The following is a 15455-nucleotide window of genomic DNA, read 5'->3' as shown; positions in this document are numbered from 1 at the left end:
ACACTGAACGGGTCTTATACTGCTCTGAGGCTACTTAAATTTGACTGGTTATATTTTAATGCCAAGCACATGATAATGCTTGAAATAGCATACTGTATAATAGCCTATATATTATTTGCATTTATTTTTTTTACAATGTAGAATAACATGATTTACATTCTGTAACATTGCCAGTGTGCAGCCCAAGATATTTTCAAATCACTTTTATCAAAACGAATACATATGATTTGAAAGATGCTGACCATCAGATAATTAAGTCAGACAGTCCTTGCAAAAAAAAGTAGTTTGAAACAGACAGCCCTCTCCATGTGGTTAACACAAAAATCAGCAGCATGCTCTCTTTTTTTCTGTTTCAAGTCACAAATGATAGTGAGCAGGAGAGAAAGGAAAAGAAAAAAACTAGAGATGGGATCTGTTGTGCACAGTCTCAAAAAAAAAGACTCACCTTTTGGGCCAAGCCCATTTAAAGCTGACACTGAAGAGAGCGAATGAGAGGGAGGGGTGGAGGACGACAGGACGCAGGGGCTGTGCAGACTCTGCCGCAGTCTCTGTCTGGTTAATGTGGGTAGGCTGTAATAAAAAGCCACCATGTGCCAATTGAGCTTCCACAATTAACAGATTAGGGTGATAAAGAGGAGCATGACTGTGAGGCAGGGCTGCCCCCCTAGGCCTCAGGGCATCATGGGTAGGGAGTGGGCCGCTCTCCTGATGAGGGGCCAGATAATCTCCTTCTCTCTCGCTTTACATCCATTCTTAACCTCTCTCCCCCTCACAACCTTGTGCCCCGAAGCACCTCTTTAAATACCTGCTCAATATTCAAGCAAAAAGTGCGTTCAGGGCAAGTGGCATGTCTGCAAAGGAGAGATACAAAAGCCGGGCGGAAACAAAAAGCATGACATCTGCTAAAATGATTGCGAGTAAATATGTTTGACAATTATTGTTTACAGTGACAGTGGTAACAGTTCACGAGATCCAACCACATTTCTGTTTGCATTGAGGCAGATGGGCCTACAGCGATTCATTAGCAGCCTGTCAAAAGCTTCATTCCCAACTTACTTTTATTGTGCGGATCTGTTCAACAGTGGGAGGAAGGCACTTATTTGGCAGAATGATCACGATCAATTTGCCTAGTATAAATCACTTGCTTTTCTGTCATTCTTTTTGCAGTCCTTTTTCAATCTTAAAATGTTCTCTTTTCCCTCCCACTCTTTCAAGTCTACCACTGTAAATATTTACTCTTCAGTGATGGTTCCTTGATTTTGTGACTCTGGGCTGTAAGTTAGAATTTGTTACTGAAGGATGACTTTAACCTTAGAGAATACTTGGAGAGGGAAACAGCCATGATGATGTCTCTAGGGAAGCAACAGTATCTTTCAACAACCAGAAGAATTTTCCACAATCATCTGTAATCAGCCGAAGTTCTGGCTTCTATTGGAATGGTTAGACGCTTTCAGGGTCAAACCTCCTTTTCTTGATAAAGCTCATAATCTGTGACATAAGTCATTTCTAACTGCAAACAGTATTGTTATGTTGGCCTATGTTTATTTTATTGCCTATATCCAATTACGCTATTGATAGTCCACAGGGGCAGGTGCATGCAGTTATGAACATGCAAAGCGCATGGTTTGACTGTGGCACGCAAATGCGCCTGGCGTGATCTGACACAAGAAGCACGGAGAGTTCCACACAGATGATATTTAGCCACCATCTTTAACACTGTGAAACAAGGACACAAATAAAGACTAATAAATGAGTCCCTCTCCCCTTGATCCCCATCGCTGCTGATCTGATCCACTCAATCAAATGTGTTAAGTCATAATTACCCCCAGCTCCCATTGCTCTAATTGAAACCTATTAGACAGCATGTGATGTTGACACAAACAGAGGAGAAGACCAACAGCCATTGGATTGGTAAGCAAAGTACAGAGACACCTCACACAGTAACCAACCAACACTTAATTATCAATGAGCTTTTCACAGCTCTCTACCCTTCGCTGTTGCTCTCTTTTTTTCTCTCTCTCTCTCTCTCTTGCTGCTCTCGGGCTTCATGGCTCTACGAGTAATGAACTTCTTTAATAAAACTTGTGTTAAACTCAGTCAAGGATGAGACATTTATTGTGCATTTGATAACAAATATCAGTGAAGGAAGTGTGATAGTGTAACTGTCTTAGAAGCTATTTTGACTTTGTTTTTTTACCTTTATATGGCTGTTTCTATACACAATTAAGATCATAAAGCTGATAAAATGACAAATCACAACATTAACATGTGACGTACTGTATGTTCAGTCATGGCCTGCAAGTTGCCAGGCATTCCCCTGCCATCTTTCTAAAGAAACTGTGGCTCAGTAACAATACATAAATCAATCTGATAATAAAATTAATCCAAATAAACCAAACCCTATAGCATGACTGCATTGACAGTAAGAATTGGGTGACAGCATATACTTCCTTAAACTCTCCCGAGATGTTTGCATTTCTTTTAGTAATGATATGCTGAACAGGTTCAGTGTCTCATGCAGCTGAGATGATTCAATAGATGAGATGTGGGTTAGGAAACTGTTGGGAAACACATTCACTGACTCAGAATCATTTCTTATGAGTGTCTTCTGTTCATGCCCAAAAATATTTCTGGCAAAATAGCAAGAAACAAAGGGAAACAAGCTGACACATAAAATGTATTTCAAATCGCTCAATGTCAAATTTTCCAATAATTGAGCAACATATCCCCTAATGTTCTGTGTTATTGCCATATTGCTGTATTTTTGATGCATTGTTCCCATAATTAGTTACCTGAGGAGGTCCCTCTCAGGAATCATCCCTAACCAAGGGATAAAACTGTTACCCATTGTGACCTCACATCTGTCTCATTCATATATGTATATATATAATATATATATATAAATAGCTTCACCCTCACTCAAATATAAACATTTTCAGAATTAAAGAAATAAAGAAAAGATAATGATATTACGTGCTGTAAGGTGCTGTGAACTCTCTAATTTCTAATAAACTTATTTAAAAGTTTTTTCTTGCAAAAATACATCCAAAAATTTGGGGGACATAACGCTTTCAATCCATTTAACAATGCTGAACAGCGGACAATATACTTACGCGTTGTGTTGACATACTTACTGAGTTTTATTTTTTTGTTCACGGTAAAATATTCCGTTTTAACTAAATATGCTGTCATATCTAACTATTTTTTTTATTCTAGTCAGTAATATCTAATATAATATCATTTAAGTGTCAGATCAAGTAGAAATAGTCAATGAACAACGTGCGGATAGAGTCGACATTTGTTGATATGATTTGGCTTTTGATAATTTCACTGTAATCGACGCATCAATTGAGGCATCATTTCGAGAGGGGTTATAAATTGGGATGAGCAACGCTAGGAATAAAGCTCATGGAAATGCCCAAAACAAACATATAGAGACTGCAGGTCCCTTCATACGCAGTACATGCTCTTGGTGAAGCGTGAAGCGGTTTGTTAAATGTTCACATCACTGGCGAGGTTCTGAGGTTTGATAAAAAGAGACAGCCCTCAAAAGCAGTTGATTGAAATGGCGTGTGCCTGGCTGACGGGAGCCAGAGCGGGACAAAGCCCTGCAAAAGCACGGCCACTCCAGCAATTATTCCTGCACGCTGAATTTGGATTAGTTCAATGGAAAGAAGCATATGTTTGGCCTGCGGCGACACTCCCCCCGGCTGGCTTCAGAGAATGAGGAGAGAGAGGGAGGCAGAAACTAGAATATCAACTATTTGGAGGAAAAGGGCGAAACATAACACAGTTGTGGACTCTCTATTTTGGTGTGCACACGAATGTGTGAAGAACTCGGATGTACGAGGTCAGGACGTGTTCTATTAAGATTTTAATGACTGAACAACTGAGAAGTGAATTGAACTGACACTGAATTGATGAGTTCCTAAGATACACGGTTAGCATAATCAAACATTCAACCTTGTTCCGTTGTCATAGCTGTCTTTTTTATCTCCGTTTGTTCTTTTATTTTGCCCTTCATTTTACTTACTTTCATTTTCAATTCCTAAAGAAAATGTATTTTCAAATTTTTTTTTTTTTTTTTTAGAAAGTCCAGAAACTAAAAGTCTACGCGGATCTGAAGAATCTTTGAATATCAATTAAAAATAAGCACATAGTCAACCCATATTTTTAGAGAAAATTCATATTTCTGTTCTGTAAGTACTGTACACCCTTTGGCAAACATGTAAGATGTTAACAATCAAGCAACTAAGCGCTGAGTGAGTGAGTGAGTGAGAGAGAGAGAGATATATATATATATATATATATACAGTATATATGCTACTTATTTCAGTTCAATCAACTTCGCTTTATAAGTTGTTTGCTCACAACAACAGAGGGTATTATATGATATTTGAACGAATGTTTATTCGATTATGTTTCAAATAATGCTCTTAAGATCATCCAAAATTACTTCGTACGTTGTTTACGAAGATGCAGAGTACCAAACTAGCATTTGGATTGATCAGTAGGCCTTCAAAACTTCGTTATGGGAGCTGTCAAGTGCAAAGGTCAAAGGCCAAAATCGTTTCCAGTATCAATACTACCAATCAAAATTTAAGCTGTGATTGCGCTGAAAGTTCTCAATAAATATGACAAATTAAATAGACCCAATCAAGGCTTTTCTGTAAGTTATAAATAAACAACTACACACATATTTAAAAAGTAGCCCAAAGTGAACTCATGTAGCAGTTATGATTATCATAAGATGCCCATAAAAAGTTTTAGGTTTTAAGTTCGAGGCGTTCGTTCCTATTGAGAGAAGTTAAAGCAAGTTAATCAATCAAAATAAATCAATGGTTACAAGTACGAAGCAAATCCAAACGCGCTTGCGTAAATGTCTCTCATACCCAAACCCTCCTCTAAACCCAAACTGTGTGTGCATGCGTGCGTGTTGTGTGTGTGTGTGTGTGTGTGTGTGTGTGAGAGAGAGAGAGAGAGAGAGAGAGAGAGAGAGAGAGAGTGAGAGAGAGTGAGTGTGTGAGAGTGAGAGTGAGTATGCTATGTGTCTGTACATTTACATTAGCTTATACATATATATTGAACGAAATTGTCTTCAGTAAAAATAATATTGATTTGGGGGAAATTATATAAAATGAAACACAAATTATGTCATTGAAATTATGTATTATGTTGCAATTGATAAATGGGGGAGGTTATGTAGGCTAGTGTATTAACCGAAATCAGCAGGGTATTACCGTAAGCTCCAAGGCTACTCTGAGTTTTATATATTTTCATTTTGCTGCAAGGCATTATTCTGTTTAACTAGTTCAAAAAATAAATAAATATTTTTGCATATTTTATATATATATATATATATATATATAAATGACCACTACGGTGAAAATATTGTGCAGGCAGCTCTTTGCAGTGCCATGACAGACGTCTGATGTACATGACGAGAATTCAGCCAAATCCAGCAATCTCCAATGTAAATTGATTTCCAGGGGCGTGCTATCAATAAACAATCAATCTCTATTTGAATCTGAGTTATGCAATGCACAAAATAACCATACGTGTTCCTGCATGACATTATCTGCAAGTGTGCCCAATGACTAAACGAAATTGGAAGAGTAAAATTACGACATGCATGCTGCTTTTTGTTTTAACGTTTAAGTGCCATGCCCACAATTTCGTTCAAACGAACTGTAAACTGATTCCAGCAAACTATAGATCTGCATTTTAATGACATAAATATTTAGCATAGTGACAGTAGTGTTTTAGAAGTAAGGTGACGTCTACAAATAAAGGCATGGAAATGGCAACTGCACTAACCTTCAGCTGGATTCTACATCTGACTGATTTAAAGAGCGCTCTTGCTCCAGGGCTAAAACTACACACATTCACTTCAAACACGAAAGAGAATTCGTTGTTTTCTGTGTCATTTGGCTTGGCAAAAAGCTCCCTGCCATATTTGAACGAGCCTGTACTCTGAACTAAGAGTTAAAAGCAAGTTATTGTTGTTATTAATATTATTATTATTATTATACTTGAAAGAAACAATGGGTTCAACTGCTTATTGCATGGAGCAATCGTCAAGGGAGAGTTAAACTCAATTACAGTACTGTGCTGAACAGAAAAGAGAGGGGGAGCGAGCGAGCTAGAGAGGAATACGTCGCAGCAAGCAGTAAATAATAAAAGGAATGAATAAAAATCGACATGAAGCGTATCAAATATTTATTTATTTATTCGTTTTTTTTATCATTTTTATTTATTTTATTTTTTCTGGGCAACAAAGAACTATAATACATTGACAGGCAAGGGAGCTATTGCCAGCACAGGTTTATACATACAGATAAAACCGCCTCCAATTTAGACAGTGGACACACAAGATATCAGATGATCGCAAATGTTGAATTTATTCAAAAAAAAAGAAGAAGGAGGGGGGGGGGGGAGAAGAATAATTCGTAAGACAATATCCATTTATTGCTCTTGTGGTGCTTTGAGGGAAGAACAAGAGGTGATTAGCACAACACATAAAAAGCTCGTATAAAAACAAGAGGATAGAAACACAAAACTAGCGTCGTTGGGGTCTCTGCAATGACCTTTTTCGATCTAAAACTGAATGGCATAAGGATAATATATAGAGAAATTGATGTTTATTTCTTTTAATTTGTTCACTTGCTTCAATGTCATCTCAACATGCTACAAGAGGGCTGAATTTAAAATATCCCAGAGAAGAATACCCCAAACTTCTGTTTTCTAAGAACCATAAAACCACATGAAGAACTAAGCGAATATTCAAACCCACTAAAACAGGAGGCACCAGATAAATAAAAAAAGAAGTTTGAACAGACGTACCATATTTACAATTCCCATTAAATTACACATAAATAAATATATACATACATGAACACAGATTCGCTCATATAACCGTGAATCGTGTTGAAATTCAAAGTTCAAGTTGGTCGCTTGGTCGAGTGAAAAGTCAGTTCTTGAAGTCATGGCATGGAGCTGTAGATTTCTTTCAAGTTTATTATTCACAATACTGATAAAAAATCTTCCTCTTTCAGCTTCTTGTTGTCACATGGCTACAATCGTAAATGGGGATACTGGGGGGAAATCGCTGAATTTCAGTCCGTTGAACTCATATAAAGGGAGTTCATGAAAAGTCCTGCTGTGGCAGATCTATAGCCTACTCCTTTTATTGGCACACTGCTTTGTTTTGATTTAAAGAAATGCCTTGTCCACGAATCCCAAAGTTAACTGTTTTTATTATTAGGATATTATTTTTTTAAAGTTTCAAAATGTCAAGATCGGGAGGTGCTGCGTTCAGTGTTTCATCTTGATCACTAGTGTTTGTTACATATGTATTTTGTCATTAATTGGGATGTGGTAGCTGGACATCACTTTCTGTGCTTCTCGTCTTTGTCACCCGCCTTCGACCCCGTCTCGTTGTGGCTGTTAGGATTGTTGTTAAGGTACATTTTGTCCATGGCTTTAATGGCCTCCGTCAGATAGTTCTGAAGCGCCGTGAGGGCCGCGCACATGGCCGGAGTCCCAAATCCGTGAGAAATAAGACTGAAGTGGGTCAAACAGCTCTGAATCCCAGGCTCAAGAATGGGCTGTGGACGTGAATTCCCCAAGGGCGTGCGGTCTTGCGAGAGCAGGTCCGTGAACTCTTTGCAGATTTGTCTAGAAGGAGACACAATGCAGGATGCGTGTCAGGATGAACCTAATTACAGCTGAAGGTATGAAGTCAGAATTAAAACTAGGCTATGTGCTTTATTAGAGTAAGACAGTATTGAGACTATGTGCTCATTATGTGTCCCTTAATCAATGGCAGTGTCCATCAGAGCGATGGACATCTCAAGCTTAGTTTGAAAAGAGAGTCGCATATTTGTCAGTAATACGTGAAATGGAGACGTAAGAATTGAATTAGCCTTCACCTACAAGTTAGGCTCCATGACATTTAAAGAAGAGTGCCATAGCGCTATTCCTTTTTTAAGATTAGCCTATTATATTTTAATTCCGAGTGGTGCGCATGTTCATAGTTTGTTTATTTGTTTTATTTATTTTTTGTTATTATTTATTTAGCCTATTATTTTGCAGATCTAAAAATTAATTTACGAGAAAATACTAATTCGTTACAGGTTGCGAATAATGCAAATATTGTATTTTACGAAACCACTTGTTTCCAAAATGCAGACATTGACTCCAGCCATATTTATTAAAAGCTATAGCCCACATAGATAGTGGCACCTGTGTATCTAATGGAAAGCAAATTTCAATCTAGTGTTAAACACAACACGACAATTACCCCCCAAAAAAGACGCTGTCATAAACAGTGAAATGCGCGTTGTGACATCTACGCTAAATAGTTAGAATAGCACTTACTTCGCTGCCAGTAACATGTTTTTTCTTTGGACTTGTTCGTTTGGGTCGGAATGCTGCCGGTTTACGTATTCAGCAATCGCCTTGGTTGGAAACTCAGTCTCGCATACATAACCAAAATCTCTGGCCAGATGCACCGCTTCACCTAAAAGAAAATGAGAGTCAGTATATGTAACATGTCACTGCAATAAAATGTAGAGTATTTAACATTTTTCATAATTGTCATCTAATTAACGTCCTCGGGCACTGAGCAGGACATCTGTCTTTATCAATTCTGACATCGTTAATGCACATTTATTTTCTGTTACCTGATAGAAAATTGAATTCTGTCAAATGCATGCATCAAAATTTGCCCTCCTTGTGAGATTAACAGAACATCAGATAGAGACCACCAGACTCCAAATGACACCATGTCATTGATTCGTGATCCTTTTATCAATATTAGAAGGATGTTCTATATAAAAAGGTTAGGCCTACTCGGACTAGATATGCGTGTTTGGCTTTTCTTCTTCTTCTTTTTCTTTTTTGGTTTTAATTTCCTGAAACAGTTGGATTTTTACAGTCATAAACCTAGAATCCGGAAGAACGCATGCGCCAGTTAGCATCAAAGCTACTAAACTGCTTTCCATAAAATGGAGTAGATGATAAACAATAACAGCACTTCAGAAAGCCAGTGTCCTCTGACTAAATCAGCGTCTGCTTGCTTGTCCACCACCCCCACCCTCTCGCCCTTATCTCGCATGAATCATACATTTCTTCAGGCTCATTACCATACAAGACTAAATTTCAATGAAGCACGATGAATATAACATTCAGTCTTCAGCGGCAATGATTAACAGGAACCAATGAACCGTCTCCAGCTTTCACCTTTAAAACTCACGGCACACCAAATACCACTGCACGGAATAATCACCTCCAACTTTGCAAGCAAAATGGATTTATTCAACAGCAATGGCATCTTCGCAGTGCAACATAATTAACTAATTTATATTTTATAATAGGCTTCCAACCTACAGGTCAACTGCATCAAGCAGGCTAAAATCCACACATAATAATAATGATGATGATGATAATAATAATAATAATAATAATAATAATAATAATAATAATAATAATAACATGTTATACTGATTAAAGCTGTAGTGCCATATATCCAGCAACTACATAAAACAAAGTGCCATGAAACAACATTGCAAATATTACACAAAGTAGGCCCCCTACACCCGAATTCACACCATGCTCAAATTTAAAAACAAGTGGTGCTGCTAAACGTATAAAGGAGGTGGGGTGGGGGGTTCCTGTAATTCCACAAAATTGTTTTCCAAATTGTATCTCTGGAATCCGTTCTCTTTTCTTTTATCCTTCAGCTTTGTTGCTTGCAAGACAAACTCTCTCCTTTTCACGGATGAATGCAAATGCTGATTAAGAGTGGCTCTCATGTAGCAGCAATAAACACTTGCTTTATTAAAAATGCATATTTATCAGGAAACTTACCTTCCACCAGTGACGTCAAGAGAGTAACATTGGCAGCTTTGCGTCTCCCTGCTGGTAGATTTAATCCGATTTTATCTAGTTTTTCTCTTAAAGATCTTCCGCCATTCTTAGATTTGGCCCTTTGAAGTAAATTACAAAAAATGTTATTAAATGTCATTATACGTGTTGTAATTATGTTATCATTATTTATCTTACTGCTATTCATGATATATGCTATACATTATACATGCTATATATTTACATATAATTTATATTAAAATGTATAATATTTATAATAGCCCGGAGCACGCATAACCTTGAATAATTAAAAAAAGAAGAAGAAGAAGAAGAAGAATCAGTCGTTTGTCCCCCCAAGAGACCTGTTTAGTTTAGATAACAGCACTTCAAGTTACTTTTTATGCTAAAGGACTCAAAGAAAGACCTACTTTTTAAGACATTTTGCTTTAGGGGATGCCATGGAATGTTTCAAAAGTATTATTTCCCCACTATATATATATACCCATATATATATATATATATATATATATATATATATATATAAAATTTAGGTTCAGAATTGAATGTTGAGGTATGATTTTTAATAGGCAGCCATTTCGGTGGGTTGTGGCGACGGAAAGCGCTTGATAATATATAATTACTGATGTACGCAATAGATGTCCAGCTCACCTTCTCAAGACCCCGCCGAGCAGGGAAGCGTTCAAGCACTCAGGCGGAGAAAGGCGTCTCTGCACCTCCGCTACTGTGACTTTGTACTTTGACGTTGAGCTAAGAAGAGACAGACGACCCGGAACCGAACAGAACACTTCGTTTGGGTTTACCACACCTCCAAAAAGCCCGTCTTTATGTATCGGTATGGCAGAGACGCTGTTGTGCTTGGATATGGAAACAGGACCTTGAAAAAAAAAAGAACATGATTAGGCCCCCCATTTCAGTCAACAGCACCAACCAAATGGAAAAAAAAGATGAATTGCTATTCAGCAGGAAGCTTTTGAGTAAGATTAGACATATCTGTTTATTTGCACATCATCTTGCACGCCTATGTGGAATCAAAGGCATATGGTCTTATCAGAGAGGAAAGAAAATAGATACAGCAATAGCTCATGAATGTAACTGCTGCAATATGCCCCAAGTAATGAAGTGCCCCAGCCATCAAAATATTTCATATTATCGCAATGGTGACTTTTCAACAAGCATGGCATTGCCTCAAATTTTCCACTAACTGCTCAGCATAGCTGTTATTTGTTGGAATTCATAAAACAGAAACTGATAAACGAAGAGAGAGAGAGAGAGTAACAAAAGTGGTATAATCCACGGAAATGTGTATTAACATATAGGCTTAATGTTTATTAACATATACTTATATAACATATGTTATATAACATATAACATTTTTACTATTAAATAATAATAATAATAATAATAATACATTTTAATCAAATAGGCTACTTCCGACAAATAAAACTGCGTATTATTTCTTATAATTAAAAACTAGTTTTAATCTCTAAACAGTCGGTTTAGAGCCTAGCCACACAAGCACATTGAATGACACCCACAAATCCGAAATACACACACTCAGACTCACAAGCTCTTACAAATAAGTGTTCCGGCCTAAATCCTGCTGCAGAGCCCGTTGTTTCTTTATGTGCTAACCGGAAACAAAAGCACAGGCACTACTAGATAGATCACTAGTGACATTAATAGCTCAGTGGAGACTAATAGAGACAAGAGGAGTTAAACGAACTCGTGAGATCGCAATTATTAGGTGGATGTGCAACGTGTATTTTTGTGGATTTATACACGGAGCATCAAATTTAACATGTCAAAGCTTTTACATTGTTAAAACGAAGAAAATCAAATCTAACCACTGCCCGCGTAAATATGAGAAAACAATTCGATCTCAACACACTCATTCTCCTGCAGCCTTCTTTGACCATCTGCGAGCCGAACGAAACAAAGAGACACATAATTGCAAAATAATGACTTATACTGAAATTTACACCGTAGACATATATTTAATTTACTTTAACAAATGTGTTTCATAGTAAACTAAGTATCTACACGCGTTTCTCCTATCATTTTTGAATGAAACATTCAGCAAATTTCATTAAAGGCTACCATTTTAAATTTAGTCACAGACTAAGCTAAGTCAAGCACCATCACATTAACACACACATATTAGCTACACGAATAGTTATCGCTATGGAACACTTGGTTAAAATGGTTTGTGCCTTATCGTCAGGCTATCTCAAGGCCTACAAATTAACCCGATCTGTCTCACAGCAAGCAAGGGTAGACTTTACGAGCGGAGAGCTGCTGGTGGAAGCACATTCGGTATTTGAGAGGAAATTGCTTACCTTTCTTGATTACAGTTTGGTCTGGGATGTGAATTCCTTGATCTTCAACATGCTGCAAAGATCAAAAAGCATATTAATAATGATCAAAAAGTTAAAAAAAAAACATCGTACTTTTCGCGAACGAAATGAAATGCAATCCAAAAAGAAAATGCACAAACGCTTTAAATAAAATGTGTATGACTATGCACACTATAAACTGCATCTTTATAGAAGTAGGCTACATATCTTTGACCCATATTAATTACGTCTGTAGCCTACTATTTAAAGTATCTAATTAAAATAGCAAATGCTTGAATTATATTGTTTTATATCATAAAATATAATAATAGTAAATATATTTATTAGAATTTTATCTACCACAAAAAATCAACGAGGCGAACCTATAAAGCATGCCCTTATGGTGGAACAGAGAATTTTGTCCAGACTCGATTCGTCAGATCTCTTCAGCAGGCACAATGCAATCAAATTACTGATGAAAGGGAGGCAGCCAAAAATCACGTCCAAAAATTGCAGACAATATTAATCAAAAAGCCCAGTACACCATGGGTTACTGGGATGAACAACAGCGCATTAATTCATGGGGGGAAAGGGATTTTCTTTATATTACTTTTTTTTTAATTACACGCGCTGTAGTTTAAAATAGAATTTTACATAAAATTACTTTTTTTCCCCTAAATTGTTTTCCTCACAAAACATGCCACGTTTATCATAGGCCATCAAGGCAAAAATATCGAACATAATTGATCACCACTTGCAAATATACATTTAAATACAATTTAAAAACTTCCACATTTTTTATTTACCAACTTAACCAATTTATTCAGACAAAAAAATCGTTCTTACATGTGCATAAATGGGACAGAGTGCAGCAGAAAGGTGCAGTTACAAGTAGCAGAAATGGTGAAGGTGGATGAATTTAAATATTAGTGGTCAGCTATCCAAAGTAATGGAGAGTGTGGTAGAGAAGTAAACAAGAAGGGTAAGTGAATGGGAAAATTTACAAGATGGTAGTAAAACCAGCTATGTCGTATGGCTTGGAGGCGGTGGCACTGACAAAAAAAAAGGAGGAGCTGGAGGTGGCAGAGTTGAAGATGCTGCAATTTTCTTTGGGATTGACAAGGAAGTGAGAGAGGCAGGACTAAGATTTTTGGGCATGTGCATTGGAGGGATGCGGGGTATTTTGGGAGAAGAGTGTTGAGGATGGAGCCACTGGGCAGGAGGAGAAGAGGAAAACCAAAGAGGAGATTCATGGATGTGGTGATGGAGGACATGAGGGTGGTTGGTGTGATGGGGTGATGGAGGAAGAATGGAAACGGATGATCCATTGTAGTGACCCCTAATTGGGAGAAGCCGAAAGAAGAAGAAGAATGTGGATTGCATACATCCACATTAAACATGACAAAACAAGAATAGGTCATGTCTATGTACTTTTAGTTTTAAAGTTCCTTGTTGAATACATGTTTAAACTTAAAATAAAATAAAAAATGTGTTAGAAGTGTCTTCAAAATATGATTTGAGAAAGATCATCTTTCCTGGAGACTGTTTTCAGATTAGCTACATTTCACCATGGCAACAACAATGTCCTAACTCTGCTACCAGAAAGTGTATCTAGACCACAAGGAACAGGAACACTGAAATATTGCGAAAATATATTTTCACTTGTTTATTTGCCTGGTAAACCTGATTAGAAAATCTTATGATGAAATGTCTTGTAGAGTCATCCATGGAGGGCAGCTCACCAACAGCATCTAGGTGAAAACAGGAGTTAGACAAAGATGACTATTGTCACCCTTCCTGTTTCTTTTTGGCATTGACTGGATTATGAAGGAACCCACTAGAGAGTGAAGGAACTGAATCCAAAGGACTTTGTGGACCCAGCTCAAGGATCTGGACTTTGCTGACGACCTTGAACTTCTCTCCCACAACAAACAGCAGATGCAAGAGAGGACTGATGTAGTGACAACTAGTTAATCTCAGATTGGCTTAATCGTTAAGAGAGATAATACCAAGATCCTCAAGATAAAATCCACAAGCAAGGATCCAGTCATGCTGATTGGAAGTCCCCTGGAAGAAGTCCAGTCATTCACCTACGTGGGCAGCATCATTGACCAACGGCACAGACACAGATGTTAAGGCGTGACTTCGAGGCTGACGTCACCAAGATGGAGCCAGTTGGAAAGAATCGCCAAAGACAGAGGAATCTGGAGATCTGTGGTTGGTGGCCTATACCCTGGCAAGGCTGACGGGCGTAAGTAAGTAAGAAAGTTATTTGTTTTATTTTAATAATGTTGGTGAAAACATTGCTTTCATTATTCATTTACATTTATTCATTTAACAGACGCTTTTATCTAAAGTGAAGAAGAGTAATACAACAAGCAATTCATCATAAAGAGGCAAATAACACAGGAAGTGCTCGTAATGCAATGACGTGGGCCCCTTTGGGCTTGTTGAAGACCAGGCATGCTGCTGCATTCTGAATCATTTGTAGAAGTTTGATTGCACATGATAGAAGTCTAGCCAGAAGAGCATTGCCATATAGTACAGCCTAGAAATGATAAGGGCATGGACAAGAAGTTGTGCAGTATGGTTCAAGTAAAAGCTGAGCCAGGAGACCTTTTTGTGTAGCATTTGCATGTCTATGTGGGTTTCTTCCATGTACTCTAGTTTCCCCCACAATCCAGACATGCAGCATAGGTGAATTGGAGACACTAAATTGTCAGTAGGTGTAAATGTGTGTAAGTCTGTGTGTGAGCTCTGTGATGGACTGGCCGACTGTCTAGGCTGTTTTCCCCTCTTGGGCCCAAGTCACTGGGATAGCCTTCAGCATCCCTGTGCAGAGTTTGCAGAGTTTGTAGAAGGGATGGATGGTTACAAATAACTTGAGTTCACTTTTACTACAGCATTCAATAACAGAAACATTTTTAAAATAAAGTTTGATTAAACGCCAGTCAAAGTACTCCAGATAAACCCAAAGTAAACTTCGATTTTTGAATGGCAAATTTCAGCCAGAAAGACCTTTAATCTAGGCAAAGGGTTAAGAAATGTGTTCTTGTAATTAAAATATTTGCAATGCAATGCAAAAAAATGTGTATAAATACTCCTATATATGTATGTGTGTGTGTATATTATATTATAATATTATATATAGAATTGTTTTCTCTCTTGCTCTCTCATTAAAGCTTTGATGTGGAGATAAAGCTTTGATGACAAGAGTTCATGTGTGTGTGTGTG

The 15455-nt window shown here is 37.5% G+C and overlaps 1 protein-coding gene across 1 annotated transcript; it reads right to left on the bottom strand.

The window, feature by feature from the left end:
- Positions 1–6236: 6236 nt before the first annotated feature.
- tfap2a (transcription factor AP-2 alpha) lies at positions 6237–12282 on the bottom strand (the record flags this gene model as incomplete). Its single annotated transcript, XM_016231430.1, has 5 exons — positions 6237–7677; positions 8380–8521; positions 9871–9989; positions 10537–10762; positions 12225–12282. Coding segments are annotated over 5 exons (834 nt in total), but the record flags the coding sequence as incomplete, so codon positions are not given.
- Positions 12283–15455: the final 3173 nt, after the last annotated feature.

Source organism: Sinocyclocheilus grahami, unplaced genomic scaffold (genome assembly GCF_001515645.1).
Source record: "Sinocyclocheilus grahami isolate Dianchi unplaced genomic scaffold, SAMN03320097.WGS_v1.1 scaffold391.1, whole genome shotgun sequence".
Lineage (NCBI taxonomy): Eukaryota > Metazoa > Chordata > Actinopteri > Cypriniformes > Cyprinidae > Sinocyclocheilus > Sinocyclocheilus grahami.
Note: the sequence above shows the minus strand (reverse complement) of the source record. Positions and strands in the feature narration are given on the sequence as shown.